Raw genomic sequence first — 25,954 nt, forward strand, 5'->3', positions numbered from 1 at the left:
TTGTGTGTGTACCCGCGTGTGTGTTTGTGTGTGCTTACCAATAAAAAGACTCCAGGTTTGGAGACAGCCTTGACTCCTGCTGTTTGCTTTGTTCATTATGAGGAGATGAGCAGATGGTTTGCTGGTCTGTTGTGCACTACACACATGCAGGCGTACACACACACTCAGAAATACACAAGCATGCAAATGCACACACACACACACACGCATGCTCGGTCCTGTCACCTTAGCTTTATCCTCCATTTATCTTTTCCATTACACATCTCTCGGCAGGACAATGCTACTTGGTGAGGGGTGTGTGTGTGAGTGTGTGAGTGTGTGTGTGTGTGTGTGGGAGAGACAGAGATACAAGGGAGGGTGAAAGAGTAGAATGGTGTTGAATGAAGTCACAAACCTTTTTAGTCAAGACAGTCTCTGTGGTGGTCATCTGAAAAGCTGATGACTCATTCACACATTCATTTACGTGAGTCATAGCTATTCACTTGTCAGCCACTCTGTATTCAGGAAGAATTGCTTGTAACAGAGGTATTGTTTTAGTCCGGCATCACAGCTTATCTGCCTGTGTCCAGGAAATCGCACACAGAACATTTAGACAAGGTTGTATGAGCAAAATCTGGCCAAAGCTTGTTTTGGCACAACAAATGAGTTTGGAACAATGTGTAATATATTATTTAGGACTAAAACTTAATAATCCTTGCCAGTGAGTATCCAGACACGTCAACTGAGTCTCCTGGGGGAAGTGATCTGCTTCAAATATATTCAGCAACATTTTTGATAATTGATCCCTCACATCATTTATTACATATTCATCCCTTTATCCTCTGCATTAGTTCAGGAACATTTGCAGACATGTATATTTGTATGTTTATAGCCACACACTGGATTAGCATAGTCCTGATTTCAGTCTATGATGCTATTAAATATCTCTTATGTGTATGCAGATGAATTTTCCAAATTCAAGCTGTGGTACAAGTTGATTTATATTACATTTACATGGCTTCAGTCCACAAATGTGCTGAAAGATGTGCCAGAAGACATTATTCATTAGTTTAACTACGCAGAGTTGTCTGTCCTGCAATGCTCTTTTTTTGGGGGCAGGCAAAGATTATGAAATAATAATAAAAAATAATAAAATTTCCACACAGTGAAAATGTAAATTGACTGTAAAAAATAAATGTAAATGTTTACATTTTTGTCTCTTTTTTGTCCTGTTTTCCACAGAGCTTCAAAAAAAATGTTCTCAACTTTTTTTAACTTGGAAAGTCTCTCACCTGTCTCTATTCTGAGGGGAAAACATACTAAAAATGAGAGAACCCACACAGCCATAGTGCATCATCAACATGTTTCACTAAAGGACCGCGCACGTGACCCTGTTCGCTACCTTCTTATCTGTCTGTCAATACTTACGTGTATGGTTTTGGAGATGGCGCAAGAATCAATGTCACGTCACTCCCTATGCCCTTATATATGTATAGACATGCAACCAGATGGATTTCCCCCTCCTTCACACACACAGCAAAACTTCAGGGTTTACCACAGAAAGCACACCTTTTTTTTTGATTGTGACAACAAAAAAAAAAAAAACAACTAATAAACACATAAACACACTTTTCAAATAGCTGCAATGTATTTCAGAGAAATCAATCAATCTATGTATTCACAAAAATAATTATAAATAATTCAGAGGCTTGGTAAAAAAAAGCACTAACACAATTTAATAAAAAGGATTTGTATTGTTTGTATTGTCAAACTGCACTACTGCATAACATACACAATACAAGTCATTTTACTGACTGTACAGCATGCCATTATGTTTTTTGATAATAACAAAATTGATGACTATATATATGTACACAACTCTGTTACAAGCTACATTTATCACCTGCGTCCAGATAAACAGCACTGACAAAAAACAGCTATGGTCATCATCATCTAGGTTCTAAAAACCTTGATTGGAAAAAACAAACACAGCAAAACACATCATCAGATTAAAGAATTGTTCCCACTACGTTTGAGATTCAGTGATAAATGTAATAAATTAAACAAGAGAACAATGAAAAAGTTCGAATGTCACCCTTGAAATGTAGGGGAGTCCTTTTGAGGAGGTGGAGATGACTGAGCATGCCTGTTGGTTGTGTTTCTCAAAAATGAGAAGTCTTCATCAATCCATTCCTCCATCCATCCGTCCATCCATCCATCCATCCATCCATCCATTCATCCATCCATCTGTCCGTCCATCCATCCATCCATCCATCCGTCCGTCTGTCCGTCCGTCCATCCATCCATCCATCCATCCATCCATCCATCTTCAGTACATCCCAGTGGTCTGCAGGAACACTCTACCCTCTGAAATCCACAAAGAAATCCAAATTGATAAAACACAATGAAGATTCTATGCATTTAAACTCTGTATTTAAAGTTGTAAGTTGCAATAAAATTAGACAGTTTGATTCTTCCGTGAGGGTAGCAGGAGGAGGAAAAATGCTCTATGCAATTAATACATTCTCATAATATTGAAGACTTGTAAAGCCTTGCCCAAAGATCATTAATAAGAGATCATTATTAAGCAAGGCTGAGTCAAAAGTCTTTTTCGGCCCTTGATCCCTGTTTTTGGCGATAAAACTTCCAGGCACAAAGGAACCACATCCTGCCCTGCTGTCTGACAGACAATTCCCCTTTAAATGATTTATTACTGGGTGTTAATTATGCAAATGATGTCCAAACAAACTCGTCACGAGGACAATTAAGACAGCCGTTAATTAGTGGCCAGTTCTCTTCTTGCTTCACTGACATTCAATTAAAAATTGCCTTTGAACAAGCGCGCTGTCTAGTATGGCGGTCCTTGCGTGGCACAGAGCAGAGGTGGGCTGGAACCATGCACTTTTTTGATGAGGCCAGGGTAGAGATCATGGCCATTTCTTTTTCTGTCTGTTTAAGATGTTGCATGTGGGATTTTCTCATTAATCTATCACTGTGAAGAAAATAATGTTGGCAAAATAAATATATTAAACGCCTGTCTCCATTAAAATGGTAGCCCCACTGAACCGTCTCATGCTTCATTTAATTTTGTTCAATTTCTCAGGAGCAGTCTCCCTGTGAAATCTTTGAAAACCCTTCCAGTAGACTGGTCAGTTAAGCATCAAAAGCAGGGAATAGGTGAAAATTAATTCTGTTGTCCTAGTTCAGTTGGTAGGAGCTAAATAAATCTCCACCAACGAGAACACGGCATGTTTATTTCAAAACTCTTACACTGAAATGACTTTTTTATTAAACCCACCAAAAATTGTGCAGTGCCTTTTCAAATGTTGATACACATACTTTTAAACAATTGAATGATGCAACAAACTCGATAGATAACAGGATGTGGCATACAAAAAATAATAAAATAAAAAAATATCAAATCTCAAAACTCTCTAAGAAGGTTGTTTGTCTTATTTTCTTTAAGCTGTGACAGAATGTTTTAGTACTGATAGGAGCTGCTACCTCCTATGTCTACAGGGAACATTTTTACAAATCAGAATATGAACCTCTTTTCGCAGCCACACACGTGGAGGAAGCAGTATTTGTTATCAGAAAACCTCTACCTTGTACTGTTGCCTTGGTGTCCAGCCTGCAGTCATCATGGTTGCTTCCATCCACGTCCTGGGTCACAGATTCTGTGTGAGGAGGAGCTGTTGATGATTGATGGCCTGTAGTTTGGTCATTAATTAATGAAGACACTTAATTAGAGGCTAATGAGCAGTCAAAGCTATGTTGCACCAAAGGCTGGTGACATTTAATATGAATTATGCTGCCAACAAAAAGCATAATTATGACAGGAAACAGAAACTTATTTGAATGGATGTGTATTAAAGCACCTGCTACTGTACCTGTGTGTGTGTTGCCAGTGTGCAGAAGGCTGTGCTCTGCCTGATCACGAAGTTTGACCTCCTCCTCCAAGGCCTCCTGTAGTCTCCTCTTACTCCTCTTTTCCTTTTTCAGGCGCTTCTGGATCAGAACTAAATGAAGAAGAAGAAGGAAAACCAGAGAGGAAGACGAAGAGAAAAGATGACAGAAGATGTGATTAAAGTACACATCTACATGTTAATGTGCAATCATATTATTTAAATGCTTCTTATATTTTTATACAGTACCTGATTTCAACTATCTGATTTTGTATGAATTTATTTATTATTTTTGTGGTCTCCCTTATTCTTGACCTTCCTGGATCTTTCCCTGAAGAGATTTGAGGGACTTTGAAGTATTGTGTGCTTGGAGTGTTTGTTGTGTTGTTGTAGTCTGAATGGGAAATTCATTACAGAGTAATAGTCAGCAAATGAGGCCAATATACTCCTAAGCTCACAGTTTACTAATAATGAAAAGCACAGGACACTCTGCATAAAATAAAATTGGTTTCATAGAGGAGGCATTGGCGCAGGCCTGAATGATCAAAAGGCTATTGCTCGACCACGCACTGTGTCCTTAATGTCACCTTTTCACCACAACTTCTCCATCTGGTGTGACCTTATCAAGAAAACTGTCCTTGACTGGCATTTGCTCCGTATATGACAGCTTTTGTGAACATGCCAAACTTGATTTAGTTTGCAGTATACTGCCAGCCTCGCTCTAATTCACCTCTGCAGATGCATTAAGGGGTAATATACAGTAGGTGTCCTCACTTCCTTTATCTGATTTTCAAGTTACTTGGCATCCATTTGGCTTGGAAGTGGATTAGATCAACGTTGTTTAGCTGCACAGCAGAATTTTCAGTGTTCAGATGTAAAAATCGTGTGAGTGTATAAAGCAAGTTTAACACTGATAGTTTTGTTTTGTAATGCTATAGGGGAATGTGATGCTTCATGTGGTGCTGTCTACCTCTGTTTTTCTGTTCCATGCTAAGCTGTCTCTCCAAAGTCTCTCTGAGCTCCCTCTCCCGCACCAGCTCCAGCTTCAGCTCTGTCCTCTCCAGCTGGTCCTGCTTCTCCTGCGCCCGGGCGTTCTCTATGGCAACCCTCAGCAGACCCTGCTTGGAGACACACAGACACACATCAACAGGTTACACACTGAACAAATGCCAAGAGAGACGTCTGTCTTCTTCAAGCTTTTATTGTGAAAATGCACCAGAAAGAACCATTACCACCTAATCAGTTAATCCTCCGATTTCTTTTTTTTTTGTACCTTAACAAACGTGGCATGTTTTAAATAATTAAAAGTCATCTATAACAAAGAATTGAGTTCTTCTTTAAGTCTAAGGTTTTACTCAGCTATATCTCCTGCTTTTACTCAGGGAGCAAAAAAAAAAAAAAAACCCAAATAAAGATTTTAAACCAAGTGAAATCACTCCATGCAAAAGACAGACTTGCTGCTATAGCAGAGACAGACAAGGTTAAAAACCTGTTGTTTTGTCCTGTGTAAATCCAACCAGTGAGTGCTTTCACTGTGTCTGTACCCTAACAAAGACGTGTGCAATCTGAGAAGCAGGTCAGCACAAGCCCATCCCAATTACTGCAAATCCTTAATGTCTGCCTCGTCTGCTATTTACCATTTCAGGAAATCCCAAAGAGTGGATCATCTCCCTTCCTATTCATCTCAGAGTATAATAATAATAAAGCCCCACCAGAGCCTCACCTGGATGTTCGTGAGCAGGGTCTCTATGGAGGACAAGCCTTCCGGGAAGATGAAGGGAGTGTGGTGGAGACCCGCTGGGAGCTTCTGTCCCGTGGGGTAAGATACCCTCTCACAGCCCTCCCTGCTTGATGGGGGTTTCTGGTAGACTTGTCTATCACAGCTCTCCCTGTTTGTCTGAGTGGCCAAGGAGCTGTTATCTGGAGGGCAGAGAGATATTTTGATGTCTAGTCAATAAGGCCAATACACTCCTGACTGAACACAAAGAGCTGTCTGTGGCTTATTTCATCTACTTCACCTCTGCAGACACTTTTGAGGTGTAGCATACAATAGATGACTTCATGATGGGAAGAAAAAATATGAGTTAACATTTTTATAATTAATATTTAATAAATGATCAATGACGTGTGTGTCAACCTTCATGCTTAACCTTGGAAATTAGTTTAACAGAAAACCTTAACTTGAGGTTGGGCACATTTTATCTGGAGTACTGTGCCCTTATGACTTAGTCCAATGATCATCAAGCTTTTATGTATAATCTTGTTTGTCTCAGGCCTTAGAGTTGCATGAACTCATTGACCTACTAAGGTTTCCTGGCTCTGTGTCTCAGGTGATCAGTTTTCCACTAACTTTCTACAAACTGTACATATTTTCCTGATTTTTATAATATACTGTTTGCAAGGATTTGGTGATGTATTTGTTTAAAACCTGCAAACACATCACCACTCCAGAAATAATATGTATTCAAGGTTGAATACAAATTTCTATAATTTATAGCTTACTAATATATTCACTTAATTTCTTGTAAACACATCAAGCCCAACAGTTATTGGGTGTTTACACTAATTACTGTGTGTGCAAGAGTGTGTACAGATACACAGAAGTCCTAGTTTGGGGTTTTGAAAATGTGGCCACCCTTTATTAGATGGCACTCTGCCTATTGATAATGCATCACAGCTTGACATCTCCCATAAACCAACTAAGAAGCTGCATTATGAATGACCATCTGTTTGTAAACCTGAGAACTGCGTGTTCCCGATTCGTGACAGTGAGGGAGATGAAGATTAGCCATTTTCTGCATCAGGCAGTTGCTCACTTTATGTGTTCGCTGTAATCTGAGCCACTGAGGACGAAGACGTCCTGGGAGTCCGGTGCTTATTGGAGCAGAGACAAGTGTGAACGTGCAATGTGATATCTGGCACTTTTCAATGTCTGTGACAAATGACAGTGTTTTCTCCACTTAGCTGACCACAGCATCTTCTGCTCCACATCCACCCACCTCCCCTACTTTGCCTCGGCCTCACGTCTTGGCAACTGTCACATTCAAGGTGTTTCACAGATGAGAAGCAATACCACCACCCCCCTTCTTTCTCTCTCTTTCTTGCTAAAAGCATTGCTCTGTAGAGAAAGGTAATTAGCAGGTGCTGGCGAGCTCAGCGGAGGGCATCCAACTACACTCCTGTGGCTCACATACAGATACACACACACACACATTCGTAGCCGCTGAAGTGCGCAGTCAGCAGCGTGGGCTCCCCAGGCTCCTTGGATGTGACTGATCCTTTATTGAGTTACTGTTTTACGCCTACTTTACCTCACACTCTCACACACACACACGTTTGGCATAAATACACACACACACATATACACATGGCTGCCAGCTCGTTTGATCATTTACCCATCTCTCTAACCAAGGTCACTGTCTGTTTTTCTCTTTTCTCCCAACTTCATCTCTCATTTTCCCCCTCTCTTATTCCTCTCCCACCCGTCCCCAGGGCTAATGAACTTCACCACGTGAAGACTGCCAGTCAGCGGAAGAGAGCAGGAGGGAGGGAGGGAGGTAGAGAGAGACAGAGAGAGAATAAAATTTTGCTGATGTTTGGTTAATGGGAGTGAGGTGTCAGGGATGGCCTCTGATCTTTGCTGCATGGATACATTGTTCAAAGACCACTGAAACAGCACACACAGCCAAAACTGACTCACATACACACACTCAGAGATTATCATACAATGGATTGACAGAATGACAGCACTGATGTGCTCTTTGAAACTCTGTTCAATCCATGATAAACCTATCCTGTGATGTTCTAGGTCAAATACAAAAGCCTGCAATCCAGCAAATGTACATGGGTTTCATTTGCATGCAGGAAAATCAATTGAAAATCAATTGCATAAATGTGATGTGTGATGCATGGCATTCATGTTGTTGGTGCCATCACTGTTTTGTCAGTGTGTTCACAGATACCTGACAGCATCTGAAACCTTACCTGGGAGGCTTTTGTGATTTTTTGATTCGATTACTGAATAATGCGATTCAGTATTAGAATATATTTCCACGGGCGCGTGCACACACATACAAACTCCTGGTCTCTCTCTCTCTGTAGATTTCTGCTGACTGTTTGTCCTTGAGCAGTCCTCATTAAGCTAATGCAAACCTCCCTGACAGAGAGAACCAAACAACTGACGTTGCAGCACCGTGGCAACACGGGCCCTAACGACAGGGAGGTGGTCGTTATGCAGATGAGGTCCAGCTGAGAGCACGGGAGGCCGCCTGGCTCGTTAGGCCGTGGCCCGGCAAATGGCTCGCTAATGTAACATCGCTTCCTGGTCTAATGGAGCCCTGTTTTGCAGAATTATTTGTCTTTGCTCTCTGCGGGGAGCCAGCAGGGCCACCGACAGCGAGGAGGAGAGGAGGAAGAGAGCAGGGGTGAGACTGTGAATCCTTATCGACCGGTTACTGAGATATTTCCCTTTCATCAAACTGCTAGAAACCCTTTCTCTTGTAAATAAATAGTGTTAAATAAGCTATCCCACAGTTGCCACAAGTGTTTAAATCCATAAATGATGACAAAGATGGATGGATTGGATGGAAACTCAATGCCTGTTGTACTTTATTGACAGACTTTGCTCAAAGGTAATTGATTTGTCTGACAAATAATCACGACTCATTACTGATCATTGAATGATTAATGAATGGAACAAGAAACTCTCAGAAAACAGCAAGAACTCAACCTTTGATGTCAAGGTGACACAGTTATTCAATAAATTTGTGTAATGTAAGACAAATCACATTACTTCTAAAATTAGATTAAAAATGGTAAAAGTACAAGAAGAAAGTTAAAAAATTAGATTCTGATTTGGGATTTTTTATTTAAACGGCAGAGTTCTGCTAAACTAGAACCAATGCTGATCCAAGCTGTACAAACATAGTGTATCTTACCTCTGTCAGTGTGACTCCTCTTGTTCTCCTTGCTGTATTCCACTGGAGTCACATCTGTCTCTCTGGCCCCCTGCGCCACACCAGGGGAATGTCCCAGCACACTTGATGACAGGCTGTCATGGAGTGGGTCTGGAAAGAAAATATAAAAAGTCTAAATGATAACAAATTCCTCATAATGTTGTGAAATCACTTACACGCTACCTTGCAGAGTCGAAAACACAGGTATGTACGTACGTGTGATTTCTGCAGTGCGTTCTGTGTGAGACGGTGAACTGGACACACTGCTGCTGTGGTTGGATGACATGTGAGCATCGTCCAATGAGGGAGAAGGGGAGGGGCTGTCACACACTCGCTCCTACACAACAACAAAAGTTATTACACAGTCAAAATGAAAGCATTCATTGACATTTATAATTTTGATAACTAAAATAAACATGTAAAAAGATCTTTCTCAAAAGTAGGTTGTGTGGCTCACTTTACACTTTTGAAAAACCATTGAATACATCTGTTTATTTTTAATGGCCTAAAAAACGTTTGTGGGTTTGTGGGCTACGTGTCACAGCTGGTGAGTACATGAGCAAGTCGAGGTGCCATGTGGCATGTCTGTAGTAAATGCAGGACAGAGAGGACTGTAAAAGTTTTCAGACAGCAGAGACTATGGTTAAAAAGTTGACAAAACAACTTAAGTCATGAAGGCACAAGTATCCATGTTGCGGCACTTGTAGTTGTCTTTTTATCTAGGCTCACAGTGTAATAGTTAAACTTTTTGTGACTGCTGTAGTGGAAACCCCAGGAGAATACTGGCAAAGTAAAAACTCAGTTTTGACCAAATATGTAGCAGTCGAGTTTCAGTTTGCAGGTCAGAATCGTTATCCACAAATTACATCTTTTTTTTTTTTTTGAGAACTTGGAACAACCTCGAAAATAATATGGTAATATGGTCTCTGGTGTTAACAAAAATAATGTGGTGCTCGTTTCATTTAGCCTCGCAAACCATATTTGGGACCCAGCCCAATGTTTGAAAAACAATGGTCGGCATCGTTAAAATTATGACCGGAGATATTACATCCTGGTCCTGATGAGGACACGATGTGCTATAATACTTTGTGCATACTGACGCCTACAATATGAAATTTTTGGCAATATATAATGCTTCCAAACCTGCTTTAATTAGTCTTAAGAGTGAAGCCACTGAACAGTTTTTAAGTTGTGAACAACTTGGCGAAGAGGGTCACAGTTTCTATCTGAATGCAGAAGGGCTAAAATGTTTATAAATAGATATGGGGTTGGTCTTGAGCCATGGAACAACTGATTACACTCTGGTGGTGATCCAGAACTTGGATACCCACCAGGAGACAATTACCAGTTTTTAGCCACAACCATGAAACATATAAAAACATATAAAAACATATAAAGGATAAAGGATCTGTTTATCTAGAAAGTGTAGAGATATGAAATATGTCTTTGGATGTTAGAAAGCTATTTAATTTTGTGCTTTTCCAAATATGTCATTTTGAAACCACACTTATACATAACTAAAACTCAGATTTTAGTCCTGAGTGTCACACGGACTCAGACGGTAACTGGCTGATGATCAGGTCCACCGGGCTGATGGGCCTCTGAGTTCACCTTAATGACGGAGGTGGGAGCCCTGGCAGGGGGGTTGGCGTGAAGCTGTGCCACGTTGGCAATGCTGGCCAGTGTGCTCAGTCGGTTCATCTGGCCCATCGCCATGGAAACGGAGGCCGGCGCCAAGCTGGCAGGTATCAGAGGATGTGACATCATCATGAAGGGCAACTGATCCAGAACTGGGGGAGAATAGAAACAAATATAGAATAAAAATAAGAAATGCTGAAGATGAGGGAGCACAGTAGAATACAGTAAGAGTGGAGGCTTCATTTGGATTCATTATTCATTGAAATGAAAGGCCTTTCTCTGCTCAGTCCTGTGCTGTATACTGAACTGAAAGCCCACAGCACCCTGCTTCTCTGATGACACGATTGAAACTGGACACCGATATCTTCTCTCACTGATATCAATATTATCTGGATGACTGCTCTATTCACAAACTGCGACTCAAAAACATGTGTGAATGTGCATGTTAAGAGTCTGGAGATGTTGAGTGTGTAAAAAGGTGTGCACAGGAAGCTAGCAGAACAAAAGGCAAACATTTGTCCTGCTCAGAACACAAAACAAAGATGTAAAGACACTGGCAGCCTCGGGATGTTGTTGTGACACTTTAAATGCTTTTCAAGAGTGTCACCTGCAAAAACTCAGCCACTCTGGAGATGAGAAAAAACTGGCTAACTTTTCTCTCAATTCCCCGGCGGTCTTGATGATAATCCAACACGTTTTCAGCGGTTCAAACCAAAGTCTTATTATCTTGGCCAATCTGTTGTTCGCACTCCTCTCTTTAAGACAAGCATCCACTATCTTTAAAGAAAATCCTTCCTCTCAACAGCACCCTAGTGGGTTGTTGCAGTCCCTCTATTCATGAAACAAACAATCCTGTTGGGGTGGGGGGTTTTTTTTGGTGGGGGGGGGGATGACATAAATATTTATCATTTAATAAAAGGAAAAACAAAAACAAAAGAAACACAGGGAGGAAGTGGAACAAAAGAAGCTGATGGCAGTCCTGGTGCTGGGCCAGCATTGCACGCTGGGTAATTATAAACACAAAGGAAAAAATCTTGGACTCTATTCTGCACAATTGTCACAAATAATAGAACGAGTGCATGGAAACAAAAAAAGGCTGTCCAAAGAGAAGTGATGAAATAGAATAAATAAAGGATGGAGAGAAAAAGCAAAGGGAAAGAAAAACAGAGAAAAGCAAGGAAAAGAAAAGGCAAACTAAGAAATAAAGAGTGAGGCGTTGACTTTATGAGTTGGGCTCGCTGGACATATGTGCAGTGCTTTGTGCATTTGGCAGATTAGTCTCTCACTCGCCCAGAGCAGAAACCAATCCAAACAAAAGATCTGTCTGAATGGAGCTAAATAACCAGATGCTCCGACAATCAACTAGCAGCCAACTCCAAATATTAAGCCTTGGTTAGAAACCAGAGCTCCACTTTTGTCACCTCCCTCCACCCCCAACCCCACTCCCCTCTATAATTTCATTTTCACTCTCATTCTCTCCTTCTTCTTTACTCTGATTTTCCTCTTTACTTTCTCTGCCCTCCCATCACTCTCTCTTATGTTTCATTAAAAAACATCAGAAATCAAAGTGCCTCTCTTATGTTTATCCAAACAAACCATTACTGTAAACAAACAGTTACAGTAAATTTCCCAGAAGATCTTGTTAAATGCAAAAATGGCTGCTCCCTGCTCTTCCCCAGCCCATAAGGTGTCACACTCAGCATTTGTGAGTGTGTGCGTGTGTGTAATCTGAGATTGCCTTTGTAGTGGTTAAAGCTCTTGTAGGGGCCTATCCTTCCCATAAGGCCGTGGGTGGTGGTATGGAAAAAACACATCGTGCTTAGTGTGTATGTATGTCTGTGCTGTGTGTTTGTGTGTTTCCACTTGACTCTATCATTAACAGTGATTAAGCTTTACAGGTTTATAATGGCTGGTGGTAACCATGCCACCTAACTGCGCGCAGATGCTGGCAGTTGTAACTGAGTATACAATGGTAAACACTGTTTAAGACTGGGAGTGTTTACAGACATGGATAGAGGGAAAAATTTACCGCACACATACACACATACACATATACACACACACACACAAAGTCAAAGTCAAAGTCAAAAATTTGCGTAAAATGTGGTGATATCACTTCAGGCACATAGAAATCTCTGAAAAACAAAAGGTCAACTTCTTTTTTTATTTCTGTCCTAAAGCATCACAGTATGCTCCACATCGTAAGTGTATGTGTCCCAGGTTGATAGCGTATTCCACGCAGACCTCCATAAGCCCCATCATCCGTCTAAACACACTGATGTCGCTTTAACCTGTCGATAACAGTGGGGGCGGCCTGTGCCCGATTTGTTTGTGTGCGTGTGTATTTGTGTTTGCGTGAAAGCCATGCAAGACTCGCGTGCGTGTGCATGCGTGCGTGTCCATGCGTGCGTGTGTCCGCCATCGATTGTCCAGCGTTTGTCGTTTGCATTCAGGATAGTGAATTAGAGAGAAGACTATTGATTTGGCTTCAGCCTCTCATCTTATTCATCTCTCTATCATCCCTCTGCACTTGCTCTCCTTCATTGCACAGCCAGGGATCGGTGCAGTAAAGAGAACGGTTTTTAGTAACATAGGACGAAAAATTCTACCTGCACATGTAATAATAAGCCAAAGAGACTTGGTTTCAAAATTAAGTTGAGTTCTGTGCTTTCCAGTGACAAAGTGAACCATTAGTAGATGAGAACACTCTGCACACTCCACTCTTTTTCCTGTAAATCCTGATCTAATGTTGCTCGATATAACCCTCCAATAGCACAAACATGAGTAACAGAGCTGGTTTGGGTTTGTACTCTCTTGATGTGTTGACTAATATATACTAATGATGGCAACATTTCGAGGCTACAGAAGGAATAACCAACTGTTTTTCAACTGAAGTATTAGTATTTATCAGTAACAAATTCAAGCCAAACCAAATATATACAAAAAGATGTGATTTTCATGTTTTGATGGTCAGATTAACCAGAGCCACATGTCTGTTTCTAATGTCTAAGAACTGACTCATGGCTGCTGTCATTTGTTTTTCATTCACTGCCTCTGAGAGGAAATGTACAGGCAGAAGAAGTGATGTCACATCCTGGGTTTAATCATCTTGGTTCAGCCGTCACACATAAACATAGCTGCTCAAGCTGTACTGGCATCACGGGCAACAACTGTGCAATGTGCTAATATGACGCAGGCATGCATATGTGTGTATCGGGGTGCGTGAGGACGGACAAACGGATGAGACTCACCCAGTCCAGGGTTGTGGTCTCCGTTCTCTCCATTTGGCCTGCCATGTTGTTGGTTGCTGTGGTAACCAGCCATCGCCTCCAGCTTGATCTTCTTGGCCAGGGTAGACAAATCTGAGTGAGAGACAGGTACAGAGAAGGAAAAAAAAAGGAACAGGAGGAAAGAAAGAAAAAGCAAGAATCAATAAAAGCCAGATCAATGGCCCCGGTGGAGGATTAGAGCAGTGGGTAGGCAGGAAGTTGTCATGGGAAGACAGAGGCCAGCCATTCATTCTTACTGCACCGCTGCACTGGCCATTTAGTCAGCCAGAGAATCAGCAGTGATAGGAACAAGCCAAGACATTCATCTCTCCTACACAGGGACATCACATCCCACAGCACAACACACTGGGTGACACTCAGCAGCGGCAGCAGCTCCACCTTTAGCCAGAAAGCGTTTCTTTATCAGTACAAATTAAAAGCACTAGAAAAAAGTGAAAATACTTTTTAATAGAGGTTGCGCACTTTTAGATAATACGTAATGGAGAGTGACAAAATGTGGCAGGAGGGCTAAGCCACATTTTAATTTGTGTCTTGAACCTCAGAAGGTTTGACCCACACAGCAACCTTTCAAACTCCATCTTATGCCTCTGAAAATTCTAATATCTCCTGCGCTAATACAGACAAACACAGTGAATTATTAAAGTTGGACAAACCATGCAACTGTGCAAACATCAGTGAGGAAATGCAAACAAACCATAAGTCTTCATTTCCTGATCTTGGTAACATCTAAACATTTGTAACAAACCCAACTGCAGAGTGTTTTTTTGTTCCTTACACAATAAATGTCTGAGGTGAATAGTTTCTCTGTCCGAGACGTCGACAACCACAACAAATTGTTCCTTTTTCCCCTCATCTTCTCTCCTGCCCTCTCCCTGCTCTCCTCCCATTCCCTCTCCTTACTTTACCTTTTCAAATGTCAGCATCACAGCGGGACATAAGCCACTGTGTTGCGCGAGTGTATGTGTGAGTGCACGAGGGCGAGAAAAAGAGACTAAGGAGGATCACATCAAAGATTTTTCCTGCCTTTTACGCTCAAATGTCCTCCCTCTCTCTGTTTCTTTCTCCCCTCTCATGTGGCCAGTTCTAATCAGTAGCGCTGACATTGCCGCCGTGCCCTCTCCTTTGGTGGAAAAAGACTCTTTTCCCACTGAGAAAGATGCTCTTGAACGCTCAGACATACACAACAGACAGACACAAATACACACACTCTCAAGCACCTTTGAACAGCGAGAGGAAGTGGAGGCTAATAGAAAATGGCTTCTTTTGAGGCGGGGAATGAAAAGATCAGGTTGCAGTGAAGAGCACAAAGCCAAGGGCAACTTTGAGAGCAGTGAGGTGCCAGCAATTACTTTTCTCCCTTTCTCTGTGTTACGCACACACAAACACATCACAATGGGGATTCAAACACACAAATGTTTGCGGCAGGAACAAGCAGCACTATGGCAGCTGACAGAGAGTTTTCTTACGAAATCAAAATATAAAACTAAAATATAAAACACTGAGATCTCCAGATTCTGACATTACAAAAACACGCAGACATTTTTGTTCATGGTTAATAAATCTTAATACCATAGTTTAAAAGATAATTTATGAACAAGAGTGTCATTTACACAAGGAGATTAGAAAAACTGCAAGGAAATCATACATCAATTTTCAAAGTAGTGTCTCAGGTCTTTCTCAACTTAAGAGATGACTTTTTGTGCTTTTTTGTACTAAGAAAAAAGACCAAGCTTGCAAGTTATGCATTATTTTTGGCATATCAGCAGTGTGTATGCTAATTCTATTAATCAACACACAGGTCACCTCCCAGAACCCCACCTCCTCATACTATTGATGATGGGCAACATGTGTCACTATGGGGTTCTGCAAGAAACGTAGTGAATTAAATACCTTATCATGTGTCTACTCTGCATAAACAAGCTGTTCTTTCCTTAAATTGATGGGATAACTCAGCTTGTTGGCAGGTCGACACCTGAAAAGATCCAGCAGCTCCTATGAGGGCCGAAGCAACAACGTGTCACTAATTCACTCTGCTCACGGAGCCAATTGAGGGATCACTACTGTAACTACTGCTCAGGTAGGAGGAATTACAACTCTTGACATTATGAAACTCTTGAGAAAATGAGGATTTAGAGACTCAGCAAGGATTTCTCTTTCCAGTGAATCTTTGAGACAGACTGTTGGCAGGTGAACTGGCCGGATTTGCACCTTTTTTAACTTTCAGGAGATTATTTATATTTAATATATATAAAGGCTTTATAAATGATATAAAGGTTGTGAATACATATATGTATATATACATATAGATAAATCCATATATATATGTATATATACATACCGATAAATTTTTTTGTTAACTGATGTCTATCATATTTTACTTTATTACTGTGTATTAGGCTGCAATTATCTAAAAGCAATTTTAGCTCTAGTAGTAGTTCCAGTGCATAAATATTAATAGCAGGCAATTGAAGTGAAATTACTAATGACATTAATGCCAGTTACAAACAAAAAGCTTTATCAGATGAATCAAATTCAAATGACTGATGACTTTAAGAAGAGGTGTAAAAATATATGTATTGTTGTATTATTATATTATTATTGTTACAATTATCTTAAAGTTATCATTTTATTATCAGTTTCAATTAAAATGTTTCCACATTTTTATGCTTGCATTGCAAAGCATGTAATTATATCAGTTACTGCAATTTATTCTCAAACGTTTTTATAAATATAGCCACATTCATTTTTTGTTCTCCTCGTAGCTACTTTATCTTCCTAAAATGCCACGTTTGGGCCACAAGTTCTGGTCTGACTGATCCTCGTCACTGATAATGTTTCACTACACTGTTTAGCCGATAAACTGTGATTCAGAACAGTGACATTTTTTTTAACCTGCACAATGAGTGAGCACGATGCAGATCAGGACTCTATTTTTGTGGAGTTGTGATTACTGTGGAATAACCAATCATGGAGAAAACACAAAATACAAGAGGTAGACAAGAGAGAATAAGAATTTGTCACCGTTACTGTATAGCCAATCAGACAAGGCGAATGGGAAAATCAAATACTAATATTAAAAACTGTGAAATCAAACAAAATAATAAAAGATTCACCTTGTGATCGGTGAAAATAAAGAATTAAAGAAATGAGATGAATACAACAAAAGAAAAAAATCTGTCATTTTCTTTCATTTTTTGAAAAGCGCACATTTTCGAACTTGAATAAAGTGGCAGAGCAGTCAATTTAAGATACGCATTGGACATCATAATTATATGATGTCAGCAATTATCCCTTCCAACAGTGGTAGTTCAGTAAGTCTGCGTGCCTGTGTGATATTGTTTCTGCTGTACACGTATGAAGCACTGGTACATAAGTATTGTGTGTACGTGGTGAGGTCTGGGTGGTCACCTGCAGGAGGCATGATCCCAGCATGCATTAGACCACTGTGGGACAGCATGTGGTGAGTCCCGCCCTCTGTCACATTCTGCAGCCTCTTGGGCGGTCGTCCAGGCCTGGAACTGCAGGCAGAAAACACACAGGCTAACGTTAGTCATTAGGCAGTTTAATACTTTACCCCCTCAGTCAGTGGGTTTTTCATGCTGAGATTGAGATGGGTGGCCTGGTTAGAGAACCTGTCCTTCAGTCTGTAAACCTCTGATCCTGCTGAACTGTCAAGAAACAAAACACCGAAACCTGACCGGTTCCAGGAAGGCAGCTGTACAGCAAATCTGACCTCCCTTTAGATACGAGCAAGCAAAAAAATAAGTTTCCCTTTGGCATCAATAAAGCACCTCATTACTGTTTAGCTTACTCATTCATTTATTTGTTGATTAAATGTGTTTGCTCGCCTCCTACCCTGTCCGTTGTGTTCTCGTTTGGTCATTCACTCCCTTTTTCCCGCCATGTCACAAATTTTCTCAATAAAGGCTGTGACTACGAGCAGATTCACATGGTTTGATTGAGCCAGGCATGCTCAATCAATCCTGGAGGAAGTATGTGAAAAGCTGTCAGACATCACTTTGGCTCTGACTAAACGGTGTGAATGTCCTGACAGGGGAAATGACACGGGCCACATCAGACTTAATGACAACCACCGCAGCTCATCTCCTTTCATACAAGCCTGACACTGGATAACATGAGTCTGTGGGCAAGTGCGCAAATATGTCTGTGAAGAGTTTGTCTGTGGGTGTGTGTGTGTGTGTGATATGAAAAGACAGAGTGAGTGGAAGAGTGAAAAAGACAGGGGAAAGAGGAGATGAAGAAAGTGTGACAGAGAGCAAAAGAAACAAAGACCAATAAAGATGAAAAGAGAGATGGAGGGAAAAATGAAGAGGTGTAAAGTTAGAGGAAAACACAAGATGAAACATATACAGGATGAGTCGGAGACAGTGAGAAAAGGTGGGAAAGAATAAAAAAAAAAAAAAAGGAGAGAACAGCATCAGCTTCCTAGCGTGGGGTGTCTTTGAGCAGATTTTAATTAGAATCTAATCCAGCCGTCATTAAGGCCCCATAAACGAAGCTGTCAGTCAGGAGATTAATGGCGCCTCATTTGCATATTGCATATAATTCATCAATTACCCAGCAGAAAGGACCAATCCCCTGTTGACACACCCACTGGCTGAGAGGGGGGGGAAGATGAAGAGAGACAAAAAGACAGAGAGAAAGATTGTGTAGTCACTAACTGTGGGAGAAAAACAGGTAGCCTGTATGTGTGTGTATGTGTGTGTGAGTGCACATGGGGGTGTGTGTGTGTGTGGTTTTGTCTGGCATGTGTGTGTGTATGAAGTGTTCAAAGGTTAATTTGATGAGCCGATGAGCTCCACAGTTCCTGCCCTCGGTTTTAATGAGTTGTTATTATTGTCTCTTATTATGGGCCCAGACCGACTGGGATGTGACAGCTGACATCAGATATCACACACACACACGCATGCGCGCGCACACACACACACAGGCACCCGCAGACACGTAGACAGTGAGAGTCAAAGAGACTTCACTCAGGTGTGTACACGAATTCACACATACACAGCAGACAGCATACACATATTCACGCACACAACATGACAGGCAGACACAGGAATGTGCGAGAGGGATGACGTTGTGAATGTGTGTGTGTGTGTGTGTGTGTGTGTGATGTTCTTTTGCAGGCGGGTGTGTATTCACATCACACACTTTTTTTGCTGTGGATATAGAGTAGCATACTGTGCTTAACAAATGCAGGAAATTTATTTTTAGGTCTCAAGTTTGAAAATATAGAAACAGAGAATCAGTGCTACTCACGTTGACACACAAGTGAACCTACACACACAAACACACACATACATAAGCAAACACCAGTGGAGGGAAATAAAATACACAGACACCAAAGGCTGTGGTTGGTTTTTACTGCAGCCACTTCCCTTTTCCTTACTACTGTTTATTTGCACACACTAATTAATGGCCTGTGTGTGGGTGAGTGTTTGTGTGTGTGCTGCTGGGTGTGGGCGTGTGTGCCTTTGTATATGTTGCATTTTAGGGGGAATAAAGAACTGGAACCTAATTTTGTGTTTAGTCTGCAAGTGCGTTGATACATCAAAGTGACCCATGGAGAGAGGTCTATGTGTGTGTTGTGCATGCGAGTGTATTTTGTGTGTGTGTGTGTGTGTGTGTGAGGTTGGAGAGCACCGGTTCCCTGAGGTAGGATTAATGAAAAAGCCTTTCATGGAAAAGTCATCAAGCTGAGGGGATGGAATGAGAGAGAGGAGGGGGAAGAGAGAAAACAGTGCATTGTGTTCATGTGTGAGTGTGTGTGTATAAGGTGTGTGTGTGTGTGCAGAGGAGGGGGTGTATGGCTTATGACCTCTTTGTCTCAAACTTTAATTAAAATCTCACCCAGACGTCCTCCCTCATGCCAACACTCTGGCCACACACACACAAACACACCCTTTTTTTTAAAAAAAAAAAAGGTAGTTTGTACATTGAGTTCTGCCCTCTAAGCTTAGTGTGTACTATGTGTTACCTGAAACATGAAACGCCAAACATGGCAGCTGGAGCTTAGCACAGGTGGAACAGAAACAAAACATAACAAAGATGACAGATCTCGCTCTTCCTCTCTCTCACACACACACACGCACTGAGGGAAAAGAGAGAAGTAATGAAAGAGTAGGAAGTGTTACAGTCAAAACAGTGGAACAGCTACTGGCTTGGAGAGACTGAGGTGCTGATAGGTAGCAGCTGTGTGTATATGTGTGTGTGTGTGTATGTGTGTGTAGGAGAGGGAGAAAGGAAAAAGGAGAACTAGCTCAAACAAGATTTTGTTTGGAATATATTAGCAGCGGTTTACAGCTCCCATGTTCTCATCCTTTCAATCTGTGTTTATCACACGGGTTTGTATTCGCCGTCACGGTCCGGTTTGATAAATCATATCGTTGTAGCTGTACGCAGGAAGAGTTATGCTGCTGGTTAGAGAAGGCAGGGAAAGATTGATGTTGTGATCTTCCTCTAAAATCAAGGGCTGAAAAAGCTTTATGCGCCATTGTTATTAGGGAAGCCAGTGTGATGATGTCATGAAAGAAGCAGGCAGGACAAAACACATACACACACACACACACACACACACACACACACACAAACATACAGATACACACTCATGGGACGTTTGATCATGGCAAGAATCTGATCTCCTCAAATGATACCGCCTTACATTCCTCTCCCACATTCCAGGGTCAAGATAATGTCAAGACGGTGTGTTTGTCTGTGTGTGGGTGTGTGTGTGTGTAAAAGTGTGCATGCGCGCTTGAGTGTACTCCATTAAGACCTGTCATAGTGGAAGACATGGAGGCCCGCTGTATCTCATCATGCTCTTTTCTATAAAACATCAAAAGAGTTAGGAGGTTAAAGTTGAGCTAACCACCCCACCCTAACACACACACACACACACACACACACACACACACACACACACACACACACACACACACACACACACACACACACACACACAAACAGCCCCCCCCCCTTTCGTCCCAGTGCTGCTGACTTTGACAGTGAGTTATGGCGAGGCAGCGGGGCTCGGCTTTGAGGAGTCCACCTTCCCATGCACACACAACACCGGCTTGCTGCTGCCAACTTGCACGGTCGAGGTTCACCACTGAGAAACACAAAGAGTGCGCTTTTGTTGCACTCCGCAGGCCGCGCCGTCTCGTTCGTCATTCATCTTTTGATTTTTCTTTTCTTGCCAAACGTTTATTTTACACCTGCTTCACACGAGTGATTGTATGAGCTGCAAATAAACACATCATTTCAACTTGCAATATTGCTTTTTCATCATTTTCCAACATGTATCTTTAAGGGTCAGGGGCCAGTTAACCTAAATGATATTTTCAATCTCTTCATCTTTCCAAAAACCGTGTCCCTGAAACTCTGGATAATCAACATAACGTTTTTAACTTTCCTCAAGAGGTCTAAAGGTAAACCCGTTCCTCTGAAAACTTTATCTGTTTGTTACCTACTCTCCACAGTAACATGGACACCGTTTGATTTTCTAACCGTCATTTTGGCCATTTTGCCTGGGCTGGAGGCAGGATATGCAGCTATCTCAAAACCTATGGATCTGCGTGCCAAATATCAAGAGAAAAAAAGATAAAATAAAATATAATCTATTGGAATTGAAAATAACTCTTTAAAGCAGCACACTTTATGAATCTCCGTGGGTAAAAGATGATTACATGCACAAATGTAGAAACCATCTGTTGTTATTAATGTGTTCAAAAGTAACCTGAGATCTTGCACCTCAGAACATTACACTACCTTTATGTAACATGTAGAGGGTGGAATTTCAGTGTATAAAGTTTACATCTCTGTATATAATATATGCACACACACACACGGGCTGACCTGAGGGAGCTGTTTGATGTGTGTTTCTAACAGAGAATGTAACTGTTCCTTTGTGAGGGAGGAAGAAAAGGACGGAGGATCAGGTTGCCTCCTACATGCCATGTTCTCTCTGTGGAACTAATGTCATTTAGCAGCAAAGCCGGCAAACACACAGGCGTGACCGTGAGTTTGTGTGCATGCGTGTGTGCATGTGTGTTAGGAGATGACAGAGTGAGTGTGTGTTTTAGAGCCACCTATGAATGAATTATAACTAGGTTTTGACTGCTCTTTTTTTATGGTTCGACGAGTCAATGGTCAGGGTGTGTGTGAGAGAGAGAGAGAGAGAGTGTGTGTGTGTGTGTTTTTGCACAGCGACTCTTTACCTCACAATGATAAACAGAGGACATTTTTGTAACCTCAGCTTCGAATTTTTTTTTGTTAAAAAACAATCAATAAATAACGAAACAGGTTGAACATGTTGAACTATCAGACAAGGCTGTTATTTCTCCTCCAGTCTGTCTGCCTGTCCTGCACTAGAAAATAATAAGTGATGGCTGTCTTAATCAGTAACAGAAGCCTCACTGAGCCCTGACGCTGTCAGAAAGCCATAACATCATATTCTTGAAAATGGAACTTTAAGGCCTTCCTGCTTCAACGATAACTGTCTTGTGTCCCACTTTTTACCTGCCACTCTGTGTTGCTCCATCCACACAAGGGATTACCAAGAAACTTTTAATGCAAGGTGCTCATGCTAATGGCTACCACAGCACATTTGAAGCCTTCAGACAAAGAATCCCGGATGTGTTTGAAGATTTCAGACGAGTGATGTTTTCAGATCTCATTAACTAAAGGCTGTTTGACTGTTGTGTGGATAATTAGAGACGATGGAGGCTGTGTATTTCCAGGGCTTGTATAACAACATGCCCATTAACACTTGACATAGAAGAAATCCCAAAGCAGCCAGAAGATGCGTCTGGATTTTGTCTTCCAGGGCAGGTGTTAATCCACATGCATGGAGCTGGAAGCAGATCCTCACAATAGTTTGTTTCCTTTTTGAGCGTTTCTAGTTTCACTCGACAAGTCAAAGCTCGTCTCAAATGATAACACCTGGTAATAAAATCCAAATACAGCTCAAAGATAAAGTTAGAGCCATATTAAAGGACTTGAAAGATTTGATGCAAGAGCCCAAGAAACAAACAAAAAAAGCTGGAAAAAACAGACTACACACTCTGAACTCACTCACATTTTGGTGCAACCTCAATCTCCACTTAATGGCTGGTGTAAATTGGATCATTCATGCTCCAAGGGGCAGGGATTAACTATCAAACAATATAAATCCCCCAAACTAAGGCTAATCCACACTCCTCTGGTTACAAACCCATGCTGTACTGAGCATGTGGTCTGCACAACAGCAGACTGAGGCACCAGGAAACCACAAATCCCAGCCAATTTAGACACTTTATCCAAACATCTCTGTGGCACATTGGATTGATGACCCATGTAGTTGGTCACCATCAGAGTTCTGCAAAACAGCTCATTTACATAATCGCATCATAAATACCGAGAATTCATTTAATCATCTCCTCTGTTCTGATGCTCAGGGCTAAAGAGTGTTGATATGATAAGACAGCAAGTTATTAAGAAAGGAGAGAAAGAGAGAGAGAGCGAGAGAGAGAGGCTGAGAGAAGGAGAGAGAAAGCAAAGGGATCAGTGAGTGAGTGAGTGAGCTTGTCCTGATTTAAGCTGCCGCTTGGGGCCAAATGAAAATTAATTAATTTCTGTGAAGAATCAATTTCTCAGAATGACAGTGTCAGATTCAATGTGTGCATGTGTGTATGTCAAGGAGTAAGAGGGAGTGAGTGTGTGTGTGTGTGAGTGTGTGTGTGTGTGTGTCTGCATGTCAGAGAGCGAGAAAGATTGTAGCCTGTGACAACATGACAAACTTTTAAGAGTGTTTTTTTTAATGCTATTACCAAAATTCCTTATCATCAACACCATAACTATGTTCATCAGCTGCTAAAATAGTAAATAGTGACAGGCCTGGCAGCTGTAATGTGGTTAAAGGGGTTAACTGGACTCCAGCCAGTAATGGCCTAAAGGTTTACAACCTCCAATATAAACAAAAAAAAATGTATTTAGTTAATAGTCTTTTTCTCTATAGTTTCTACCTTTGAGTTTGGCTCATGAAAACCTGTTAGCTGTTAATTGAGATGAATCTCATGCAGATATCACAGTAAAGCAGCCAAGTCTTCAAATATTACATATAAACATCACAGCACATGGTGTTTGCAAAGTGATTATTTATCACCCACATGGCTCTTTGTGACGTGTCCTGGGACAGATCATTATGTGCAGACTAATATTAGAAATAAAGTATAAAAGATCCCTAAAAACGTCATATGGGCACAGTCTTTGGCTCTGGACCCGTCATTCCTACTTCATGGCCCCACCTGCTGCACCCTAACCACCCCGGGTAACCCTACAGCAGCACCTCGACCGGGTCACTCAGTCCCAACCCCACCTCCCTTGTCCTATCTCCTACATCCGACTCACCTCGCGTTAGTACAGTCGTTATACAGCGTCTCGAAGTCCTGCCTGGATATGAGTTTGCACCGGTTCACCCCGGGCTGGATGGCCCCAAGCCCCCGTAGCACCCTGACCTGCTCCACGTTACACACCACCGGGGTAATGTCCAGCCGTTTCAGCTTGGTGTAAACGGTGTGGAGCCCGCCGACCAGGTGCTTGAGAAACACATCGAAAGCCTGGGGCAGGCAGATGAGCTCCGTGTCTTTCACAGTGAACGAAGCCAGCTTGGCACCTTTCACTTCCACCAGTTTACACTCGTTGTTCTGCGGCGTGCTCTCCACGGGCGAAGGGGTGGCGTACACGGGCTTAGCGCCGCCCGACACCGGCGCTCCTCCGGTCTTCAGAGGGGTCCCGTTCGGTAGTAAGAGGTCCGCCCTGTACTGGTGAAGTAGCACCGGGTGCGCCACCGGAGGAGCCGGGGACGAAGCGGCAGAGGTGGCCGCAGGTGGCGGAGAGTTGGTGGCCGGAGATACGGAACTCGGCGCCGGGTGGTGCCCGAGTGGAGCAGCCGGGAGCAGAGTCGGAGCAGCCGGAGTTGCCATGGTGGTCATGTCCGAGAATCAGGAGAGGAGGGGGGGAGTAAACTTCTGAGTCAACTATGTGAAAAAGTAACTTCGGCGAACAAATATCGTTTCTTTGCGTGAGGGAAGTGCGCACAGAGCGCTCCGAGGAGGAGAGGGGGGTGAAAGAAGAGGAGACAGGGTCCGTGTGTGGGAAAACACATCACATAGTTGAATGAGAATGAGAGGAGGCTTGTCTCCGAGCTGGAGATGCTACTGTCACATTATCATAAAGAGGAGGAGCCTGGACATATTCTTAGAGAGAGAGACACATTCATAGAGAGGGAGAGAGCGGGGAGAGAGAGCAAAGATTAGTCTGGCCTACACAAACTTTGGATAAGCCTATTTCTGAACGCCTAACGAAGGTGACTTATGTTTGTGTGGCACTTAATCTGTCTTTGAAACCTTCATGGTATCACTGTAATCTTTCCATAACATGGTCTGGCACTAATAGCTGCAGTTGTAGGCCTATTAGCCTGGAAAACATTCTGATCTTATTACTGCAGGTATTTTTGTTGAAAGCAAATAGTCTCCATTTTAAAATGCCAGTTATTACGGATAACATCAGAGCTTATTTATGATAGGAAAACATTATTATTATTCTTATTATTATCTGGCTTCCAAATAATATCGGAGGTTGTGTATTAGGGTGTAACTCCAAGGTCTAGTGTCAACTGGCTTTTTAAATTTTTTTTATTTTTGAAGGTGCAAATGCTGAAACACTAGTGCATTTTTGTCTTATATGATGTCATAGTTTTGTTGAAATAATGAATTACTTCGATTTTGTTTTTTTAATTATTGTGGTGCCGTGTGTGCTCTGTATACTTCTCGTGGAGCAACAATAACCTGAATCGAAGGGAAAAGGCTGCAGGAGGAGTCTAACCAAGGAGAACAGATCATAAGCAGTCCAGCAACCTTGACATGTGACAAACTGACCCCTTTACCTGTTCCCTGTGCTGCTTCATCCCCTCCTCTCCCTCACACATACATACACTCTCCCGTCATTTACATATGGCGCTCGCAGTCCTTTCAAAGTGGCTTTCACGGAACATTGTGCTGATAATGATCTTGGTCGTGAGGGAGAGAGAGACACAGATCTCCAGAGACCATCTCACCATAAGACAAGGGGGAAGAGGATAAAACTCCGACTGTACTCCAACTCAAAGGACTTTACCACTCTCTTCCTCCCA

General features: G+C 41.9%; 1 protein-coding gene across 3 annotated transcripts; it reads right to left on the minus strand.

Moving 5' to 3' along the window:
* Positions 1-1,713: 1,713 nt before the first annotated feature.
* Positions 1,714-24,944, minus strand: dachc (dachshund c). Of its 3 annotated transcripts, none has more exons than XM_026310114.2 (11): positions 24,172-24,944; positions 17,176-17,285; positions 13,729-13,839; positions 10,451-10,629; positions 9,056-9,176; positions 8,822-8,950; positions 5,608-5,804; positions 4,855-5,002; positions 3,870-3,998; positions 3,585-3,689; positions 1,714-2,346 (listed from the first exon to the last, which is right to left on the minus strand). In XM_026310114.2, the coding sequence occupies exons 1-11, from the start codon at positions 24,753-24,755 to the stop codon at positions 2,309-2,311; spliced, it is 1,851 nt and encodes a 616-aa protein (XP_026165899.1). In that variant the 5' UTR covers positions 24,756-24,944; the 3' UTR covers positions 1,714-2,308. The 3 variants fall into 3 exon arrangements, with proteins under 3 accessions (XP_026165899.1, XP_026165900.1, XP_026165898.1); XM_026310115.2 differs by having other exon boundaries at positions 3,585-3,656; positions 4,855-5,005; XM_026310113.2 differs by having other exon boundaries at positions 4,855-5,005.
* Positions 24,945-25,954: the final 1,010 nt, after the last annotated feature.

The sequence above is a fragment of the Mastacembelus armatus genome, chromosome 15, assembly GCF_900324485.2.
Source record: "Mastacembelus armatus chromosome 15, fMasArm1.2, whole genome shotgun sequence".
Lineage (NCBI taxonomy): Eukaryota > Metazoa > Chordata > Actinopteri > Synbranchiformes > Mastacembelidae > Mastacembelus > Mastacembelus armatus.

What these genes read in the sequence shown, in the direction of transcription:
- dachc (XM_026310113.2), bottom strand. Translation starts at nt 24,755, where the DNA reads ATGACCACCATGGCAACTCCGGCTGCTCCGACTCTGCTCCCGGCTGCT. An exon ending in AGACCACAACCCTGGACTGG is followed by an intron (nt 10,630 to 13,728) that starts GTGAGTCTCATC and finishes ATTCTCCCCCAG; the next exon opens with TTCTGGATCAGTTGCCCTTC. An exon ending in CCCTGCTCACGAACATCCAG is followed by an intron (nt 5,006 to 5,607) that starts GTGAGGCTCTGG and finishes TGTGTCTCCAAG; the next exon opens with CAGGGTCTGCTGAGGGTTGC.